The sequence below is a fragment of the Candoia aspera genome, chromosome 6 (genome assembly GCF_035149785.1).
Source record: "Candoia aspera isolate rCanAsp1 chromosome 6, rCanAsp1.hap2, whole genome shotgun sequence".
Taxonomy (NCBI): domain Eukaryota; kingdom Metazoa; phylum Chordata; class Lepidosauria; order Squamata; family Boidae; genus Candoia; species Candoia aspera.
The window spans coordinates 83,176,065-83,196,132 of NC_086158.1; the positions used below are offsets into that span (position 1 = coordinate 83,176,065).

The 20,068-nt window shown below is 41.6% G+C and overlaps 1 protein-coding gene across 1 annotated transcript in view; it reads right to left on the reverse strand.

Annotated features, from left to right (window-relative positions):
* Positions 1–6,825: 6,825 nt before the first annotated feature.
* STOX1 (storkhead box 1) overlaps positions 6,826–20,068 on the reverse strand; it is a 34,418-nt gene continuing 21,175 nt past the window's right edge. Inside the window, exons 2-4 of the mRNA XM_063307542.1 lie at positions 14,371–14,523; positions 8,448–10,737; positions 6,826–7,126 (exon numbers count right to left, since the gene is read on the reverse strand). Of these exons, the coding sequence (XP_063163612.1) occupies positions 6,964–7,126; positions 8,448–10,737; positions 14,371–14,523 (2,606 nt within the window). The 3' untranslated portion in view covers positions 6,826–6,963. The remainder of the gene's footprint in view (positions 7,127–8,447; positions 10,738–14,370; positions 14,524–20,068) is intronic.

The following is a 20,068-nucleotide window of genomic DNA, read 5'->3' on the forward strand; positions in this document are numbered from 1 at the left end:
TAAAAGGGCAATTAGGTTGGGTAGTGTTGGCAGTGAGCCCAGGTTCCTTACCTCATCTCGTACCTCCTGAGCACATGGCAGTATCGGTGATCCTACAAATTGCTCATTTACTGTTGATTTCCGTTCAAGCGATGGTAGACTTGGGGGCCTCCACGAGCTTCATGGATACAGAGTTTGCTAAGAGGTGGAATATTCCCCCCAAAAGAGTCAAACCTCCAATGGTTGTGGAGAAAATTGACAGCAAGCCTCTGCATTCAGGTCCAGTTTCCATGGTCACAGAACGTTTGGCCATGAGAATCAGAGACCATTTTGAGTGGGTTGAATTCTACGTGGTTGCTACGCATCGTTTTCCCTTGGTCCTGGGCTTGGAATGGCTGAAGATCCATGAGCCTCGCATCACGTGGTTAAGTGGGGATATAGAATTTTCAAGTCCACAGTGTGCTCAACATGGAGTCAGAAACTTGTCTGCCAGCTCTGTAACCATGTTGGTGCATTCAATTCCTATACCATACCAAGAGTATGCAGATGTCTTTAACAAGAAAGAAGCTCAGTGACTTCCCACTGAAGGTATGATTGTCCCATCGATCTAATTCCTGGCGCCAAACTTCCAGTGGGACAAATTTACTCCCTTTTGGAACCCAAGCAGATGGCGCTTCGAGAATTCTTGGACACTAACCTTGAGAAGGGATTTGTCTGGCCTTCCACCTCCCCCATTGCAGCCCCTGTACTCTGTCAAAAAAAAATCGGAATTATGGCTATGCTGCGATTACCGTAGACTCAAAGATATTACCATCAAAAATCGGTACCCCCTGCCACTTAGAACTACTAGAAAAGGTTCAAGGTGCTCGAGTATTTACCAAATTGGATTGGAGAGAGGCTTATAATCTGATCAGAATTAGATGAGATGAATGGAAGACAGTGTTTCGTACCTGCTACAGTCATTTTGAATTCACAGTGATGCTGTTTTGTCTGTCAAACGCTCCCGCAGTCTTCATGCATTTTATGCATGATATATTTAGGGGCCTTTTGGCCCGATTCTTGATCATTTACCTGGATGATATTCTAATTTACTCTACCTCTCTAGACAATCACCATCAACATGTACGCATGGTGATACGACTTCAAGAAAACCAACTTTACACCAAGATGGAAAAATGCCAGTTTGATCAATTTGTCATAGATTTTCTAGGACACCGAATTTCTGCCCATGGAATCGAGATGGAACCGGACAAAGTGAAGGTGATATAGTCTTGGCAACCCCCATATAGAGCCAAGGATGTACAATGGCTACTGGGTTTTGCAAATTACTACAGGAATTTCATACTGCGGTTTGCAGAAATTACCAAACCATTGACCAACTTGTTACACAAACGGTCCACATTCATCTGGGGAGAAGTGGAGAACATTGCGTTTGAGGTGTTGAAAATTGCCTTCATGTCTGAGCCAATCCTCAAACATCTGGACCCCACACAGCTGTTTGTAGTGGAAACCAACGCTTCAGGTGTAGCTGTTGGTGCTGTGTTGCTCCAAACGGATTCCAAGGCTAATCAACTGTGCCCATGCACATACTACTCTAGGAAATTAGCTGTCACTGAACAAGCATATGCTATATGGGAGAAAGAGCTTCTGGCTATCAAAGTAGCCTTCGAAGTATGGCAACACCATCTGGAAGAAGCTCAACATGTCACTGAGGTAGGAACGGACCATTGCAACTTAGAACATCTTAAGACAGCATGGAATCTCAGAGACAAATCCTCTGGTCCTTATTCTTCCCCCGCTTCAACTTCCAAGTCACATATATTCCCAAGGACAGAATCAACGAATGGATGCCATCAAAGAAACCTGAGTATGAGAGATTCGCAAATACTCCAGTGCCCAGGTCCATGATTCCCTTAGGACAATTCATGGCTTTTCAACAGTCAGGCGACCTACTACAACAAATTCAAATTCTACAACAAAAGGATTCTTTTGTGCTCAAGCAGAAGAAGGAATTGGACCATTTACCAGCAGACCAAGCAAAACAGTGGAGTTACGATCACAAGATCCTGTGCTTTCAGGGCCGCTATTATGTACCTGCAGGCAAACTGAGAGAACGTCCTTTGAAACTTTGTCATGATAATCCAGCGGCAGGGCATTTTGGGTTTTTCAAGACCCTCAACCTGGTATCCCGTGAATTTTGGTGGCCACACATCTTAAATGAAGTCAAGCAATACATGGCTTTGTGCTCGGAATGCCACAAAGCGAAGACTCAACCGGGAAAACCTGTGGGACTCTAGTTACCCTTGCCTACTCCAGCATGTCCTTGGGAAGCTATATTGATGAATTTCATTATGGAACTTCCAAGATCCAAGGGTGCCATGACTATATTTCTGGTTGTAGACACCATGTCCAAAATTGCTTGTTCAGGATTACCACCACACAAGAAACAGCACGACTTTATATTGAGAACATTTTTCAATTACATGGTTTTGCCAGGAGGGTGATATCAGATCGGGGCCCTCAATTCACCAACAGGCTCTACTCAAAAACTTGAAAATTCAAGGCCATTTGTCATCCTCGCATCACCCACAATCTGATGGCGAGAGAGAGTGAATGCAGTCTTGGAACAATATTTGCATTGCTATGTTAATTACCAAGAGGACAACTGGGCAGATTTACTCTCAATGGCAGAGTTTGCTTACAACAACTTGCAGCATGCCTCAATCAGAATGATGCCCTTCATGGCCAACTATGGATTTCATCCTCGAGTTTTTCCACTGGATGTTCCCAATTCTAAAGTTCCTGCGCCTGATCGATTCCTGCAGGAAGTACAAGTCTGTCACCAGGTTCTTCGAGAACAACTAGACAAGGCCAAGGAAGATTATAAACATTAATGCTGACCGTCACCGGAAGGAAGGTTCACAACTGTCCGTTGGAGATTGGGTTTGGTTGTCTACCAAATATCTGGTATCCTCACGTCCATCCCGAAAAGTAGGTCACCATCACATCAGAACGTTTCCAATAGAAGCTATTATTAATCCAGTAGCATATTACCTCACTCTGCCAAAAAACATGGGAGTACATCCGGTTTCCCACTGTTCTTTGCTGAACCCTGTGGCTCCTGACAGTCCATTGAGATCTGTCAGACCACCACCTCTTCCAGTTATTGTACAAGGTGATAAAGAATACAAAGTTGCTAGTATCCTCGATTTACGTTTTCATCGCGGTCACCTACAATATCGCTTGGAAAGGTTATGGCCTGGGAGAGAATTCATGGGAAGATTCATCCTATGTACATGTGCCTGTATTGGTTCAGCGGTTTCACAGACGCTATCCACTCAAACCTGGTCCATGAATGCGGAGGAAGGGGGGTCTGCGGGGGGGGGGGAGGATAGTGTTAGGATGGAGGCTGAGTTGGAGGACAAAGAGGACAGCCTATTAGAACCGCTGACCCAAACCATGGAAAACAAAGAGGAAGAACAGCTGATTGGCCAAGGGCGAGAGTCAGGTTCACCACCAATCAGCATCCAAGATCGACGTGCTGACAGGAGGGCTGCACAACGGGAGGCCCAATTGGCTCCCAAACACCAACAGCATGAGAACCTAACCTATAAAAGGCGCCGAAAGAAAGAAGGGTCCAGGTCGCTGGAGACAACCACTCCTATCAGCAGCTTTTGCCTTCCAGTACTATTGAAGAGCCCTGTCAGGGTCTGACGCTGCACCAGAACTCTTGCCTCCGCCTCAGCCAACCTTCAAGCCTTTCTCCCTCACCAAACCTCCACCCCTTTCTGACGCTGCAATAACTCTCAATTCAACTACTACCCTCAAGCCGCACCCTCAACCTCTGGAAACCCCCGCCTCACCATTGCTCTGCCTGTCTTCTATTCCTTCTGCCTCGCTGACGCTCCTTCATTCTCTGAACTCTTCTGCCTCACCATCAAGCCCCCGATCGTTAGAACCTTTTGCCTTGTCACCACATCTCCACCCTCTGGAATCACCTGCCTCTCCGCCAAGCTTCCAACTGTCCAAACCTTCTGCCGTACCACACCTCCACCCTCTGGAATCTTCTGCTTCACTGCCGAGCCCCAAACCATCTGAACCCTGTCTTGCTGCCACAATAGAACCTTTTGCCTCGTTGCCACATCTCCACTCTGACTCTCCTGCCTCCCCGCTGAGCCCCCAAACGCCCGAACCTTCTGCCTTGCCGCCACACCTCCACACTCTGGAACCTCCTGCCTCACCTCAGAGCCCCCATCCTTCCAAACCCTCTGCCCCTTCAATGCACCTCTAAACCCCAGAAACCCCTTCTCATTATTGTAACCTCAGTCTTAATAATCTTCTACCTTCATTCTTCCAGCCTCCAAGTACTCCTACTTCTTCATCTCACCTTCAGTTCCCCCACCTCTATCTTGACATAATCACTAAGCCTTCATTCTGCTCTCGCCTATCCTGTCCCTGGATCCTCCGCCTGATCTCCGATACCTTCTCCAGTGATTCCAGTCTTGTCATCTTGCCTTCCACCTCCATTATCCTGCCTGCTGTCACTCCGTTGTGGATCCTGCTTTTCTTCTTCATTAAACCTTTCTTGCACCCTTGCTGTTAATAAACCATTGAATTTCTTGTCATAATAAAGGTTCTTAAATAACATCAAACAGGACACACGGTTTCACATAGTGAACACTTCACTTAATGACCAAGGTGCTGGTCCCAATTGTCGCTAAACAAGGACTACCTGTAAAAGTAAATTTTCTAGTTGAGCACATCTCCTAATGCCTCCACAGACATCCACATGAGATTAACCAATCTCTATTCAAGCTTGTGCCAAATCAGGCAGTGTGGTTAATTTCTGGTTCAATACATTGTATAAACCCACAAAATTGGGTTGAGAAAATCATGGGTGGTTAACTATGAGTAAATATGGCAGGTAAAACATAGCTTGTTCAGCCACACCTAGTTTAAAACGAGGGTTAGTTACTGAAATGGTCTCTCTCACAAAGGGCAACTGCGGGGGAGAACGTGGATTCAGTAAAAGCGTGTTTTCCTCTCTCGGACTCCTGGGTTTGAAGGGGGGTGGTGTTTTTTAGACAACTAGTTATCACAAACAGTGTTAAATTGTACCATGCAGTCTTAGCTAGTTCCTAAATAGAGGCAGCTCCACAATTTCAAAGTTGGGCCATGTAACAAGAGAAGAATACAAGGGATAAGCCACTGTCTTAGGCAAGTGACAGATTATTATCTTGTAGTATCACAATAATTATTTTTTAAAAGATGTTGTTTGTGAGCTAACGATCCACTAAATCTAAAACATTTTTATTCAGAATGCTTTGAAAAGACATATCGGCCCTTGAGGAATTCTAAATATGTGGATATTTGCGGTTTGTTTTACTTAATTCCTTAAATACGCATCTTGTCATGTTCACTGTTTCAATGTACAGTATACATCGTAACGTTTCACATGCCATGGCGCTGACGTGTGTTTCTATTTGGGAGGGAGCTGCTGTGAAACCTTGTACCAAGCTCTGTATCTGTGTTCATTACAATGGAATGTGTTTGGGTTATGTTCTCTGTTCAAGGACTTTTCCCACAGACCATCAGAAACCGTTAGGAGCACCTGGGATTGTGAACTTGAGAAGATTCTATAGGGGGAGGGATTTCATTTGCACCGAGGGGTTTTAGTTTGCATTTGGCACGCTTTTATCATTCTCAGCTTTCTCTATGATCCTGCAAACTATTCTTTAATAAATCAGATATCTTTGAATTCCTGCTCATGAGTCTGATAGTGCTTTAGAATAGGCAACCATTACACATCTTAATGTTTGCCTCCTTTCTATAAGCAGTGTAGAATGTAAACTGGATTTATTTAAAACAAATCATGTCTTAAAAGGTTTAGTTCTTAGCATTCAGCTTTAACAAAGGTTCATGCAAATGCTTCTTAACTAATATACTGTAGCTGCTATAGGACATATATAAATTGAACTTCACCTTAAGTTACAGATGAGCATTTCTTGCAGTTGTGATAAACAAAATGGTCTTTTACATTACCCACAAACTAATTAATATTTTGACGTATCTAAAGCAAAAAATCCCATTTATTTATTTATTTATTGTACGTACCCTACATATTGTCCTATTAAATCCTATTTTTATTTCAGGAATATTCTTAGCCTGAACTTGCAATATTTTACCAGTGGAAAATGTGATTCATCCACCAAGCAACATATTGCGCTGAAATGTCTGGAATGTGATCTAAATGAAGGCATATATCTTTGTTGGTCACATAATAACAACAACCATGCCAAATAAGTATAGCTTTATTTTAAAAGAAATGTATTTGACATAATAAATGAATGTAATAGCCATACATTTATTTTCCTTATTTCTCTAGGAATATTGCAAAAGATAACCTCTGAGCTGAAGAATATTAGCAGAGTATCCATGATACCCGGAAGGGAAATATTGGGCATATTCTAGATGTATCTAAATTTTAGAATATGATTTGAGATTCTTAGAGTACAAAAAGCATACTTTCATTAATTCTACTTGGAAAAGTTTTGGTTAAATTTCCTCTCCAGGATCCTAACCAGTGTACAGTATTCTCTCTCCAAAGTTGTTTTCAGTTCTTGAAAACGTGGTATGTTCCCTCATGCCTCACTTTAAACTTAGGGATTGAATGAACATTTAAATGTGTAAATAAACAAGAAAAACAGTGGAAAAAAGGTTTGTTTTTTTAAAAATCCGCAAGGAAAGGAAAGTCTGTGCCAAGAAAGCATTCCTAAAGTTACTAGGAATTGAGCTTACTGTTATCACAAATATAGCATTTAAAAAACTGTAAAAATGTTTATTACAAAGTATTCATACATTTTATGGAAGAAATAGCCAACATCTTACCTATATTATCACATGTGTTAGTTTAAGACATTTACAGCAAATATATTAATAGATTTACAAATAGGTTCACAAAACTTGTTTTAAAAAACGGAAAAATTAAACATTCATCACTGGTGTCAACTGAAGCAAGGAGTTTGGGGTAAGAGTGTTTCTGCTCTGTAAAGTCTTCTCTATACCTTCTAAATTCTTGAGAAAGCTGCTTCTTTTCTTCAGTCCAAGATCCAAGATGGCAGAATTAGCAGATACCATACTTTGTGTTCTGGAAAGAATTGTAATTTTGAAACAAAAGATTCACAAAAAAAACCAATTTATCCATAGTTAATTATTCATAACAACTTAAATTTTCTTAGAAAGTACCTTCAGACAACTCCAAAGCTTTTAGAAAAAATATTGGCTGTATGAATGTTTATTCAAAAATTCTTTTAAAAGTCTTTCATTTTAAAGTTTCTTTAGATCATCTTATAGGTCATTTGGCTTCCAGAAATGTTCAAATATGTAAAGATTATGTTTTCCATGTTTACATGCTGTTCTATAAAGTTACCCAATACTTGGAAAACATACATACATTTTCAAGTATGGGGGAAAGTAACCCAGTAGACTGTTGGACTTTAACCAGTTCATATCCATCTTGCCTGATCCAGTTAGCTTTCTGGACCTGAAATAACCCTGAGTCTTATCCAGAGCTTATCTCTTCCTTTGCTACTGTAAAAAGTTCATGACAAGCCAGTTGCAGCCAAAATACTGGTAAATGGCCTCTCACTCTGCCTGTTTTCCAGTTTAAGGCTTTGTGTAAAATATAGTCCCATTGTCTAAAAGTACCCTCATTAAACGGCCATTTAGGCTAGTGGTGAGAGCTTCAGTACATATTGACTGATTATTTCCATTTATATGTTGCTCAGTTAGGATAAAAACAAAAACAAAAAACAGGAACAAAAGCAAATGTTCCTGTTAGTTAACACAACAAGGGAAAAAGTCATGAAAACAACAGTCACATATTGCCAGGGGAGGATCTGCCATACTATCAATCCCAGAGTTTCCAGAACAGCCTTGGGAGGCTTTCCTGAATGACAACAGGGATGGTGGTGACCTAACTTTGGGTAGAGTGTTGTTCCAAAGGGGAGGGGCAGTAGCAGAAAAGGCATGCCTTGTGATCCTTGACAATGACAATTCCTCAAGACGGGACTTGAAGCATACCCTTCCTACCAGATCATATTGGACAGGTAGAAACCACTGAGAAAATATGGCCCCACGAGTGTCCAAGTGTCAAGGCATGTAGGGCTTTAAAGGTGACAACCAACACCTTGATTTGCAACTGAAAGCCAACTGGCAATCAGAGCAGCAGTAGTGATGTTACTTGAGCAAATCAACAGGCACCCTTAACTATCCAAGCAACAGCATTCTGAACCAACTACAGTACCGTATAGCTTCTGGATGATGTTCAAGGGTAGGTAGAGGTGAAAAAGATCAAATTCAGCAATTCAATTATTAACATTTTTCCAATATACAGAACCTTGAAGGCCATACTAAGTATGATAGATGGAGATGTGCAACAGAAATAGCACTCCCATATTTGTTCTTACCTGGGAGAATCTATCCCACTATCTCCTGTTATACTCTGGTTTCCAGTGCCTTGTAAGTGGTTTGGCTCATGTTGGATTCCCCGATCTAGAGGAGCATCATCTGTGTTATCAAATGACTGTTGTATACCCACAAGGTTTGTCTTAATTTCCCAGTCTTTGGATGGCAACATCAAGGAAGCTGTTTCCATAGCCACTTCATTTGCTGACTTCTCCCAAATTCTGTTCTCTGTTTCCTGCACCTCATGGAACACAAGTACATGCCTTTCAGTATTATCAGTTCTCTGCCCTTGATCATAAATACCCTCATTCTCTTCATTGTTTTTAGAAGACACTTGATGGCACTTACAAGTTTCTCCTTCCAGGTTCACTTTACCATATTCCTTTAAGCTATCCTTCGATTTAGTCCGACTAAGAAAACTACTTTCTTCATGTTTGTATGTATCTACGGTATCTGTATCAGTTGGGTAGCTTGGAAAGAGAGAATCAGCCCTTTCTTTTCCTGATACTTTCGGACTCCTATCTTCTCTTATGTTATTCCATTTCTCTGGCTCTGAAGAGCTATACGGGAGTTGGTAAGATTTCAACTTGGATGACACAATTTCTTCTTCTTGGACAAGATCATTATCCAGAGAACGAGTACCACCATTATCCTCCTTTTGATACTGAACTGGATCATCATAAATGAATCCCTCATACTGTGGGTAAACAGATTCAAGCCACTTGCTGGTGTTCTTGGACTTTATCTCACTCTTTAAATCCATTTGTCTGTGAACAGCAATACCTTCAGCCTGTTTAAATTGACAGGTAATATCTGTACCACTGGGAAGACAGTGATCTGAATGTTGACCTAGTATATTACACTTGTTTGCTTTATCATGATGGTGAGTTTGAACAGAATTTTCTGGACACCTTTTCTCTTCTTCATTTTTGAATGTAGCATAAATGTTAGAAGCTACTTGGATTTCCACTGTGTTTTGGGAGTTTGTCCCTCTGTGCAAATTACACGTACAAGTGGCTGTTTCTGCCAAGGATCTGTGTGTGCCATTTGTTTGTACAACTTGGCATTGTGGGTGATCTAACTGTTTCTTTTTCTCATCTTCAGCATGACATTTCCCAGGGAGAGATACTTCAGCTTTACAGTCCATAGTTCTTGAGGAATCTAAAGACTGGGACCATGAAAAATGCCTCTCTGATCTAACAGCCCTGGAGTTTACATCACAATTTTTCTGAGTTGTATAACCTTTTGTTGACTTATTCCTTCTACCTGGAATGTCTTGAAATGGATTATTAATTTCCCTTTTATATAAAAAATGAGATTCCATATCTAACGCATCATCACACAGCTGTTTACTGCAAACCATCATTTCACTTGTAACATGAAATAATGGATGTTCAGCAGAGCTTGCCAAATTGTCATCAGCTGGTATCAGTTCACTGGTTTTACATTTTCCCTGTTTTTCTTTGATATGCTGCCCCTTCCTGAGATGCTTTGCTGCTTTATTGTGTTTTTTCCAGCTGTATGCTTTTGAAAGATATTTGTGCTTCATTGATAGCACTTCCGTAGAAGTTCCTTTGCTGATATACTTCTTCTGTTCTTCGATTTTCTGCATCAGTGCTGTGTGTTTAGTTAAGTTGTCAACAGTCAGTACAGGGTTGATGCGCTTGATAATTTCATGTTCAACATCCCGTGGAATGTTCTCCAAATTATCTTCATCCCTGACTGGCCATTTCTCAGGAGGAAACTGAGCAGAAAATGTAGAGTGGACTTTTTTAGTTTTTTCTTTCTTGGAAGTATTGCGCCAAAAGAGGCTAAGGCTAAACTTTTTAGCCTTATCTTTTTCCTTCATGGAAAGTACAGAGTGAGTGATTGCACAAGAATGACTGCCAGCTAGTGACTCTGTACCTGGTTTTTGAACTGAAGATCTAGATTCACAAAAATCTTTCTGAATTTTCCCATTTGGCCCATGACCAACTAGTTCCTGACATTTTGTTTGGTTCACTTCATTGTGCCCAAGAAAACAGTGACAGGATCTACAATGCGATGCAACAGGCAAATTATCTGGGGTCAGCTCCGCAGCGTCTTCCATGCTTACAAGATATGTGAAAGAAGGCTTGGGAAGGCACTTCTCTTCCAGCAAGGCCCTCTTGTTGGTCTTTGTAGCATTGTTAGAGATAAAATATGTATTTGGGGTTACTATGAAGTATCCTTCCCCAGTATGATATATCTTTCGCTCTTTAATTAGCATTCCGAGAGTATTGTAGAGAATATCGTGGGTGGGAGTTGCAATACCTAGAATAATAAGGATAAAAATATTATTAGTATTTATTTCTGTTGTATATTCAACATGCAAAATAGTTTAGATTCTGGCCATATTCATAGCAAGTTATGAAAAAGCCCCTATGATAACATAATCCTATGCTTTTTTCCCCAGAATTGTATCTCATTGGATTCAATGAGGTTTTTCTTTATTCCTAAATAAATAGTGTCTTTAGAAAATGGAAAACAAGCCTGAAACCCTCATTGCACAGAGATAAGAAGTTCGTAATCTTAAAACCAAATAAGGGTTTCAATCCCTGAGATTGATTTTCCCCAAGTTGATATCCCTCCCCCACCATGTGATGGGCTATAATTCGCACTGACCATGCTGTCTATCAGATGATAAAGAGTTGTATAGTAAAGAAAATCAAGTAACAGAAGGCCATGAACAAGTTAGCATGAGAAATAGATTGCTATTGCAAAAATGGAGTAAAGCGTATATTACGGCTACACTACTTTGGAGCTGAGTGCAGAAAGGTGCTTCAAAACGCACAGTGTGTTCACAAAGCATCAGGATTCCACTGAACAGAGGACATTCATAAAGTACTAGAATCTGGGCCCTTAGTCTGCTTTTAAGCTGAAGGGGATGACCATCCCAGGCAGCTGATTTGGGATCTGTTAAGTTACATTTTCAGGCGGGAAGCATGCAGATCTTACATCTGGAGCATAAAAATGTTTTGAGCAGGGTGGAATGTAATTTCATTTATTGCAACGCAACTGCATTAATAGAAGTTATCTGTCATTTATTTATTTATGTTACATTTGGCATCTAACTGGAAAAAAATGTAAGTTTTTTTTAATGCAGCACAATTTTTGCCATAAAAATGCCTAAATACTTGTAGTTAGGAGAAAAACTATCTGGATGATCCATAAGCAATGAAGATGCTCAGTGCTCACAAAGTTTGATTAGTCATGAAAAAACAGAAAATGAGATGTATAAAATGGAGTATCTTGGCTGCAATTCTAAACAAAAGCACTTCATATTGTAATGTTTTGTTATACATCCTTTTGTATTTATTTTATTTTTATTTATTAAGATTTTCTATCCCACCTTTATTGTTTTTTTATATACTCAGGAGTCAAATGTGGAATAGATTTTACCTTTAAATGCCAGTGATGGGATGTCTTCTCTCAGCTGGACAGTAGTGGGCAGCAAATACATAATAAAAATTGTGAATGGCCTACAAAGTAAGCAGTGACTTCTTCCAATGCAGTGTTTCTCACTTGGCAACTCTTAAGATGTGTGGACTTCAACTCCCATAGCTGGCTGGGGAACTCTGGGAGTTGAAGTCCACACATCTTAGAGTTGCCAAGGTTGAAAAACACTGTTCCAGTGGAAGCTTATGATGAGTTGACCCATTCCATGTTCACTAATTCTGTACTTCTTGCAAGACTATCGAGCATAAGAACCACAATACTTTACTGCACAAGTTATTGAAACTGTTTGGGGGATTAGGAAGCAAACTGCTTAGTCAACCCTAGAATTATCATATCTGGACTGCAAAAATCTGGACGGGCATGAAAACAAAGAAATGAGAAGGAGTGTGCTGGCGAAGCCAGAGAAAGCTCAGTGGCATTTTAGGCACAGGATGATCTAAAAGAAGCCAAGGAAAAAAGGAAAAACCAATGAACGTACTCCCTCTTGTTAGAACCAAGAAGTTTTTATTTTAAAACGTGTTGGATCTAGTCTCTGAGCATCTGCTAGCCAGGGACTTGATATTTCAGTGACCAGTGTGGTAGCTAACATATTTGCTTGACTTGACTTGACTTGACTTGACTTGACTTGACTTGACTTGACTAGCTGCCCAACTCACATATGTGACTGGGCAGCTCAAAAACAGCAACAAAAACAATAAAAATATAAATAAATACAGCAAACATACAACTGTATTAAAAGCACTATTAAAAATTCAGTTAAACCCAAAACAATCATAATCAGCAGGTGAATACCAATCATTTATTAATAGGTGGGATAAAAATTAAAAATAAATAAAATAAAAATAAAAATAAAATAAATCCCATTCAGTATAACCATTGACAAGACTCACCACTACGAACATACCCCCAAGCATGGTGGCACAGTCATATCTTCAGGCCCTTCCTAAAGGCCAAAAGGGTAGGGGCCCATCTGAGTTTTGAGGGAAAGATGTTCCAAAGGGCAGGTGCCATGCCAGAAAAGGCTCTCCTCCTGGGTCCCATCAGATGACACTCCTTAATAGACAGGACCCGTAACATACCTCCCCTGCTGGATCTGATGGGACAGGGAGACGTAACCAGGGAGAAGCGCTCCCTCAGATATCCCAGTCCCATGCCATGTAGTCATGTAGGGCTTTATAAGTCATTACCAGCACCTTGAATTGCACCTGGAAGCACACTGGTAGCCAATGCAGCTCACAGAGCAGAGGTGTAACATGCGCTGCTTGAGGAGTGCACCTAACTGCTTGCTCTGCCGCATTTTACATCAGCTCAACTTCCGAATGCTGTTTGAGGGCAGCCCCATGTAGAACATGTTACAGTAATCTATTTGGGAGGTAAACAGGGCCTGAGTACCTGAATGCAGAGCCTCCCGATCCGGGAAAGAGTGCAACTGGTGCAAAAGACGAAGCTGTGCAAGGCCCCCTTGGTCACGGCTACCAGCTGCTCTTTGAGCAGGAGTCATGAGCTCAGAAGGACCCTCCGATCGCACGCAGGGTCTGTTTGGGTCAGCACCACCCCATCCCTGGAACCAGAATCCCCCAAAACCCAAAACATATATTGTCCTATATCCAGTGGAAGAGATCAGACAGAATAGTTCTGTCTCATCTTAGTTCTTGGCCTGAACTAAGTGCATTAAGGCCAAACTGGAACCCAGGATTTTCTGTCCTCTTCATCTCTTAGCCACGGCATGAGACTGGTTCTCCTGGACGTGTGTGGAGAAAGGATGACTGGCATATCGTTCCACAAGGGGTCCTGAAAGAAGTTTCTTCTTCTATACAGCCTTCGTGTTCTCTCTTTCTCCAGTGCCCATCAGAACAAAGAGTCACACTCTGATTGTGTCCTATCCCAGGAGCAGAAGATCCACTGCACAGAAGCAGGTTCAGAACATTTTAGAAATGTCATTGCTAATCCTTTTTCATTATGGGGCATCTCTTATAAATTCAGCTGACCTGATGAGATGACAGAGGAAAAAAGGCAGTTTTCTGGAGTCACTGCTGGATGGCTAGCTGAGAGGAGCTAGCAAGCAACAGGGAGAGGAGGAGGAGGAGGCTGACATCTGTTGGGCTGCAAATGAGCAGTTCTTGCCATTGCAACGTGTGGGAAGAGGCTACGCGTCTCTGCGTGCTCTTTGTGTACAGATGCACTGTGTGTCTCTTGGGAGGAAGTTTCCTGTTACATTGAAGCCTAAGCTACAAAATGCCAGTGTATACAAATGTGTATTTCCAGTTTTATATTACTACTGCCCTGATGATACAAAGCAAGTTAGAACACGTTATGTTTTATATTTTGATTTACAAAGGGAATGAAAATGGCTTTTGCATTCCCAGACAGAATCCACTGCTTCATTCTGCTCACAGCAGTCCTTCTGAGCTGAATTCAGTATCAGCAACCCACGATTTAGCAGATTACCTGGGTAATGTTTTCCCAACTGATGCAGTAAGGCTTCCTGTGTGACTGTAACATGAGCCGCGTTCATATCAGATATAGCACAGCACAAGACTTCTGCCAAAGGAACAAACTGAGACTGTGAAATTGGATTCATATGCACCGGAGAGACATCACCTAAAAAAAAAGAAGGGGAGGGGAGGACAAAAAAAATTAGTTTCTGTTCTTTCGAATATTTTGTCTTTTTTTTTTTCAGTTGCTGCTGCAAGGTCTAAGCTTTAAAGTTAATATGAGAGAAACTAGTTCTAGGGATTGGGATTGCGGTGAGTAATAAATCAAACATTAATAAATAATAAATAAAACTTTATAATAAATCCAACAATACATCAAACATTAAAACCCACTGGCTGCCAGTTCAAAGAATGGGCTAGGCATTGCCCACAAGGTGGTAGGAAAGACTGCAGCCGAGCACAACAGGAGGCAACGTTTGGGAGATGAGAATTGCTACATTTTGGAAGGCCCTTGGAGGCTGTGATGACATGTCAATATTGAATATTTGGGGGGGAATCATTGTTTTCACTTTGGGGAGTTGGTTAAGCATGAGAATTGGAGCAGAGAGCCTCTTGGAAGCAAACTACTTCCAGACTACGTACATAGTTCTCAACATGCGAAAAACAGCCCCAAACTATGCTGCCAATTTACAACACTAAAATGGGCATTTTTCAGTAGGGTGATTTGGGGCCTTTTTTGAGGCAGGATTTCTGTAAGGTTTGAAGAACAGGAATGGATGCCACTTGCCATTCAGAGACCTGTCACTTCCACTTTCATCCTTAATTTTGCAATCACAAGAAAGTAGCTATCCTTAGAATGGTACATACAGTCCATCTTCCCTTAAGATCCCAGAGCTACATATGTTTGCTGAGTCCCAATAATAGGATGAAACCAGCCATTTCTATATTAGATCCATGCCCCTCCTGATTGGTGAAGGCCATCCAGGAGGCATCATGTAGTTCAGTCCAAACAGTGGTGTCTGCTTCTTTGAGAGAAGACGTGATGTCCCCTGGGTTGAAGGAGGTGATGGTATGGCTACTCCTCAGGAAGCCTTTGCTGGATCCCACTGCTCTTTTTGGGAAAGGCTGCTGAGGAGGTCAGATTTTGGCTTCAGAGGGCCCTGGGGGATATGGATTATCTAGACCCTTGTCAGTCTGGTCTCTGACTGGGGGCAGGTACTGAGCATTGGTTATGCTTGTTGATGACTTTGACAGACCTCAGACAATGGTAGTACAACTGTCCTGGTCCTACTTGAACTCTCAGCAGCTTTCAATACCATCAGCCATGGTATCCTTCTGGATTGTTGTGGGGACTGGAAGTAGGGGCATAGTGTTCTCCTTGCTCTGTGGACAGATCCAGATTATCTTGACGGGGAGAAATCATGACAGAGACCTCCCTTATGTGGGGTGCCTCAGGGCTCAATACTCTCACCCTTCCAGTTTAACATCTACATAAGGCTGCTGGGTGAGGTTGTCCATCAGTTTGGGGTTCGCTATCAATATGCTGATGATACCCAGTGGTGCATCTTGGCCCTGGGCTGGCCAGGTGATGCTGTCAAGGCCTTGTCCTGGTGTCTGGAGGCTGTATATATCTGGATGGGGAAGAAGAGATTTAGGATCAACCCTGACAAGACTGAGTGGCTGTGAATGTTTGGACCTCCTGAATCTGGAGTGGTTCCATCTCTGATCCTGAATGGGGCTGCACTTCCCTCCTAAGAAATGGTGCATGGGGGTATTCTCGGACTTGCAGTTTTTGCTCAAACAGCAGATGGCAGCTGTGATCCAAGATGTCATTTGCCCAAATTCATCAAGTGCACCAGTTCAGCCCATACCTTGACCAGGAGGCTAAGACAGTCACTCATTCTTTGATCACCTCATTATTGGAGTACTGCAATGTACTCTACATGAGGCTGCCCTTGAAGACCACTCGGAAGCTGCAGTTAGTCCAAAATGCAGCAGCATGTGCAGTTATGGGCAGGCCACAGCATACCCATATGACTCCTCTGCTCTGTGAGCTGCATTGGTTGCCAGCAGGCTTCTGGGTGCAATTTAAGGTGCTGGTTATCACCTATAAAGCCCTTCATGACACAGGGGCTGCTTAACTGAGGGGCCACCTATCCCTCTAGTTTCTACTTGTCCCACATGGTCTGACAGAGTCAGCATGTTCCAGGTCATGTTGATTAAACGTCACCTGGCAGGACCCAGGAAGTGGGACTTCTCTGTCATGGCACCTGCCCTCTGGAACATTTTCTCTAAAATTTGTATGCCACCCCCTTCCCCTATTTAAACAAGCCCATAAAACCCTAAGCTAGAGTAGGAGATGGGTCCCTAGTGTATTGTTCTGGTTTTTTAAACAATTGCTGTTTTTTTTAATGGTAGATTCTGTGTTTCTACTGTATTTTTTATTGTTGTATTTTGTAAGCTATCCAGAGTCATAACAGACTGGGATGGCCTATACATTTTGTATATAAATACCACACAGAATATCTGCTACATAAAAAGAGAAAATCCCCCTCTCCAACTAAGAGGGGGGATAGTCATGTAAATCATGTACATATAACAGCAGAATCTGTCTGCTCTGAGTTTAAGGGAAAGTGGACTATATACAGGTAGTTCTTGGTTAACAACGGTAACTGGGACCGGAATTTCCATCACTAAGTGATGCAGTCGTAAAGCACAATGTCACATGACTGCATCGCTTAGCGACAGCAATCCCGGCACTCCCCATTACCATCATAAGCAAGGTTTGCGGGTTGTTAAGCGAGGTGGCTCACAAGCAGGCTGGCAGGCAGGTACGTGGCTGCTGCCAGGAGGGGGAGAGTGCGAGTGACTTACCAAAGCAACTTGCGACCTTCCCTGCCAGCTTCCCCATTGACTTTGCTTGTGGGATGCTGGCAGGGAAGGTCGCAAAGGGCGATCACGTGACTGCAGATGCTGCAACTATCGTAAGTGTGAGCCGGTTGCCGAGTGCCCAGATCGCTATCACGTGGCCACAGGGGTGCTGGTGCAGCTGGAACATCAAGGACTGATGATAAGTACCAACTGTTCAGCACTATCATAACTTCGAACAGTCACAGAACGAGTGGTCAAACAAGGACCACCTGTATACCATGCTAAGGATAAAGTCTATATCCCTTCCAACAACACTGCTGAACATCAAGACCTGGATAGCTCGTACTGCTACTGCCCTGTATATAATAATCTAAAGTGCAACGTCCATGTGTTCAATTTCCAGTAGAGCGTTTGAACCCCTTAGAAAGATGCGGCTAAGTATGGCTGATGAGTCCTAGTATAAGATGAACCCAGTCATGTTCTGCCTCCTGCTGGTCAAGAGAAGTTTTAAAACCAGTTGCATGAGTAGAGGGTTAGATTAGATAACCTCTGCGGCCATGGAGAACTACACACACACACACACGTCTTTTATCCTTCATTAAGGAGATGATGTAGGCAAATACATTTATTCAAATCCTTAGCACAGAAGTACATGTTATTTCAGGTCTCTGTTTATTCTGTTCATATTTTAAAAAGATCTGCCTGACAATGAGGGACCATTCAAAGTCTTTCTTGGAATTATATGAAGCATCCAACCTACATGTTAGTTTAGAAGTTGTTATAAGACCCTTTCTAAGATATGTGAGCAACATGATACAATTTGGACTTAGAAATTACAGTAAGGCCAATTCCTAAAACAGCTCTCTCACAATTTACAGATAAAGGGTAAAAAAAAAATCTCTGAGATCACTTTTCTTAAGTCAACAAAAAACAACAGCCCCTTTTGAAGAAGCTGTTGAGCAGTTCTTGACCTCTGTTTTACCAATTGCAGTGCTTAAGTTTAACAGAATGCCTTCAGAGAAGTTCCAAAGAATAATTTCCTCAAAGACGTTGCTAGGTTACTCCCACCAGGTATATAAATCAGGGTCAGCTTGCTTTGTATGGAACAGGAGGATTCTGGCTACACACACACACACACACACACACACACGCAACTGATTACTGTAAACAGAACTGGTTTCACAATTCTCTGGAAAGGACACCTTAAATGTTTTTTTCTGTATGTTTTACTTGGTCAGTATGCATGGCAAAAGTGTCTTTCACAGAGGAATAAAATGGTTACCAAACAAAACACAGATCAACACTATCATAGATAATGGTCTAGTTCCAAAACAAGCTTTATCAATACATTTTACCATTCCTTATGTTTTAATACATTCATAAAGTTTAACCAAGATCTTCTATATAGAAAATGTTTAAGGATTCAATCTGTTGGTACCTTGTTCTTGCACAGAATTTGGTTTACAAAGACTAGGAGAAAAAACAAACAAACCTAGGGAAATAGTTTATGACTGAAAACATGTAAAACTACAACCACCACCACCACCACCCAAAGTGGAGAAGCTGAGAACATGTTGAAAGGTACTAGTGAATGAATTTCTTTGGACTCAAAGTCACAGGGTTCTGCTTAGCAAGATTTATGAAAGAGTACAGTAGTGGAATCCCAGCAAGTGAACGAATTTTCAGTTTAGAATCAATCTATCTGAATGGACATTAATGGTAGAGACTTCCAAGTCTTCCCCACAGTCTTCACTCTGCAGGAGAGGGGGGATGGCTCTTTGCTGATAAGAGGAAGTTAGCAACTTTATTAGTCTGAGAACCAAGTCTTAACATTATGATTCCAGTCCAATATTTGTACAATGAAAAAGCAATTAAGAACACAACACTCTACAAGGTTCTAGTCCCTGCTGAAGAAGGGTTGAACCATTTCATGATTAGTATTCTACAGTATGTGATATTCTGCTGTATAGTTTGACATGTGGCAGTTGGGGATTGACTAAAAGCCTGAACCCAGACAGAGGCAGAACAATGCTTCATCTGCCTCAGAGCCCTTCTGTCTCCCCAGCCTAACACTAGGCAGAAGTCATAACAGGTCCTTCACGCATTACTCACATTCCAAAATTCCAAAATGCTACTAAATCCAACCTTTTTCTCAGCAGACAAATAACAAGGTGGGTCAAGGAGAAGGAGACAGATTAACCTGAACATTTCAGAATGCACTGTGGAATCCTAGAGCCTTTATGAACAACATCAGCTACTTCATGGACTCATGTCTACCTATGCAAATCTTGGTTTTCCTACCAATTCTTCTGTTCCTAACAATTGATATCACATTCGCAAACTCCACGTGATCTCTTTTCTGAGGAATGGAAATGTGCTCCTTCAAAATTTTTCCCATATTCATAAAAAAGAAAGCCAGCTTCCTTTCTGTACAAATTTGGATTAGCGTCTCTTCCCACATCAAGAGTCCTATAAGCTTGAATTATCTAGCATCAAAAATCATTTAGGAAGGAGTGGTGCTAAATATATACCGCATATGATCATATTAGGAAGAAATGAAGCACAACTTCTCGTAACTTATCTTTAAAGCTTACCAAGTATATGTTTTTGGCCTCAAGAAAGAGGGAACCTGTCATTCATGATGGAAAGCAAATCCAAACTCTGCTGATTGTTAAAATACAGGGGGAAAATGGCGGGGGGGGGGGAGAGATTTATTTACTGAAGCAGTTCTAGGCAATATGCCAAGAATTAATGTTTAATTGATGCACAAATGATTTTACCAGTTTATACAAATTCAGCTAATTGTTCACACATACACAACATGAGGACTCATTTTCAGA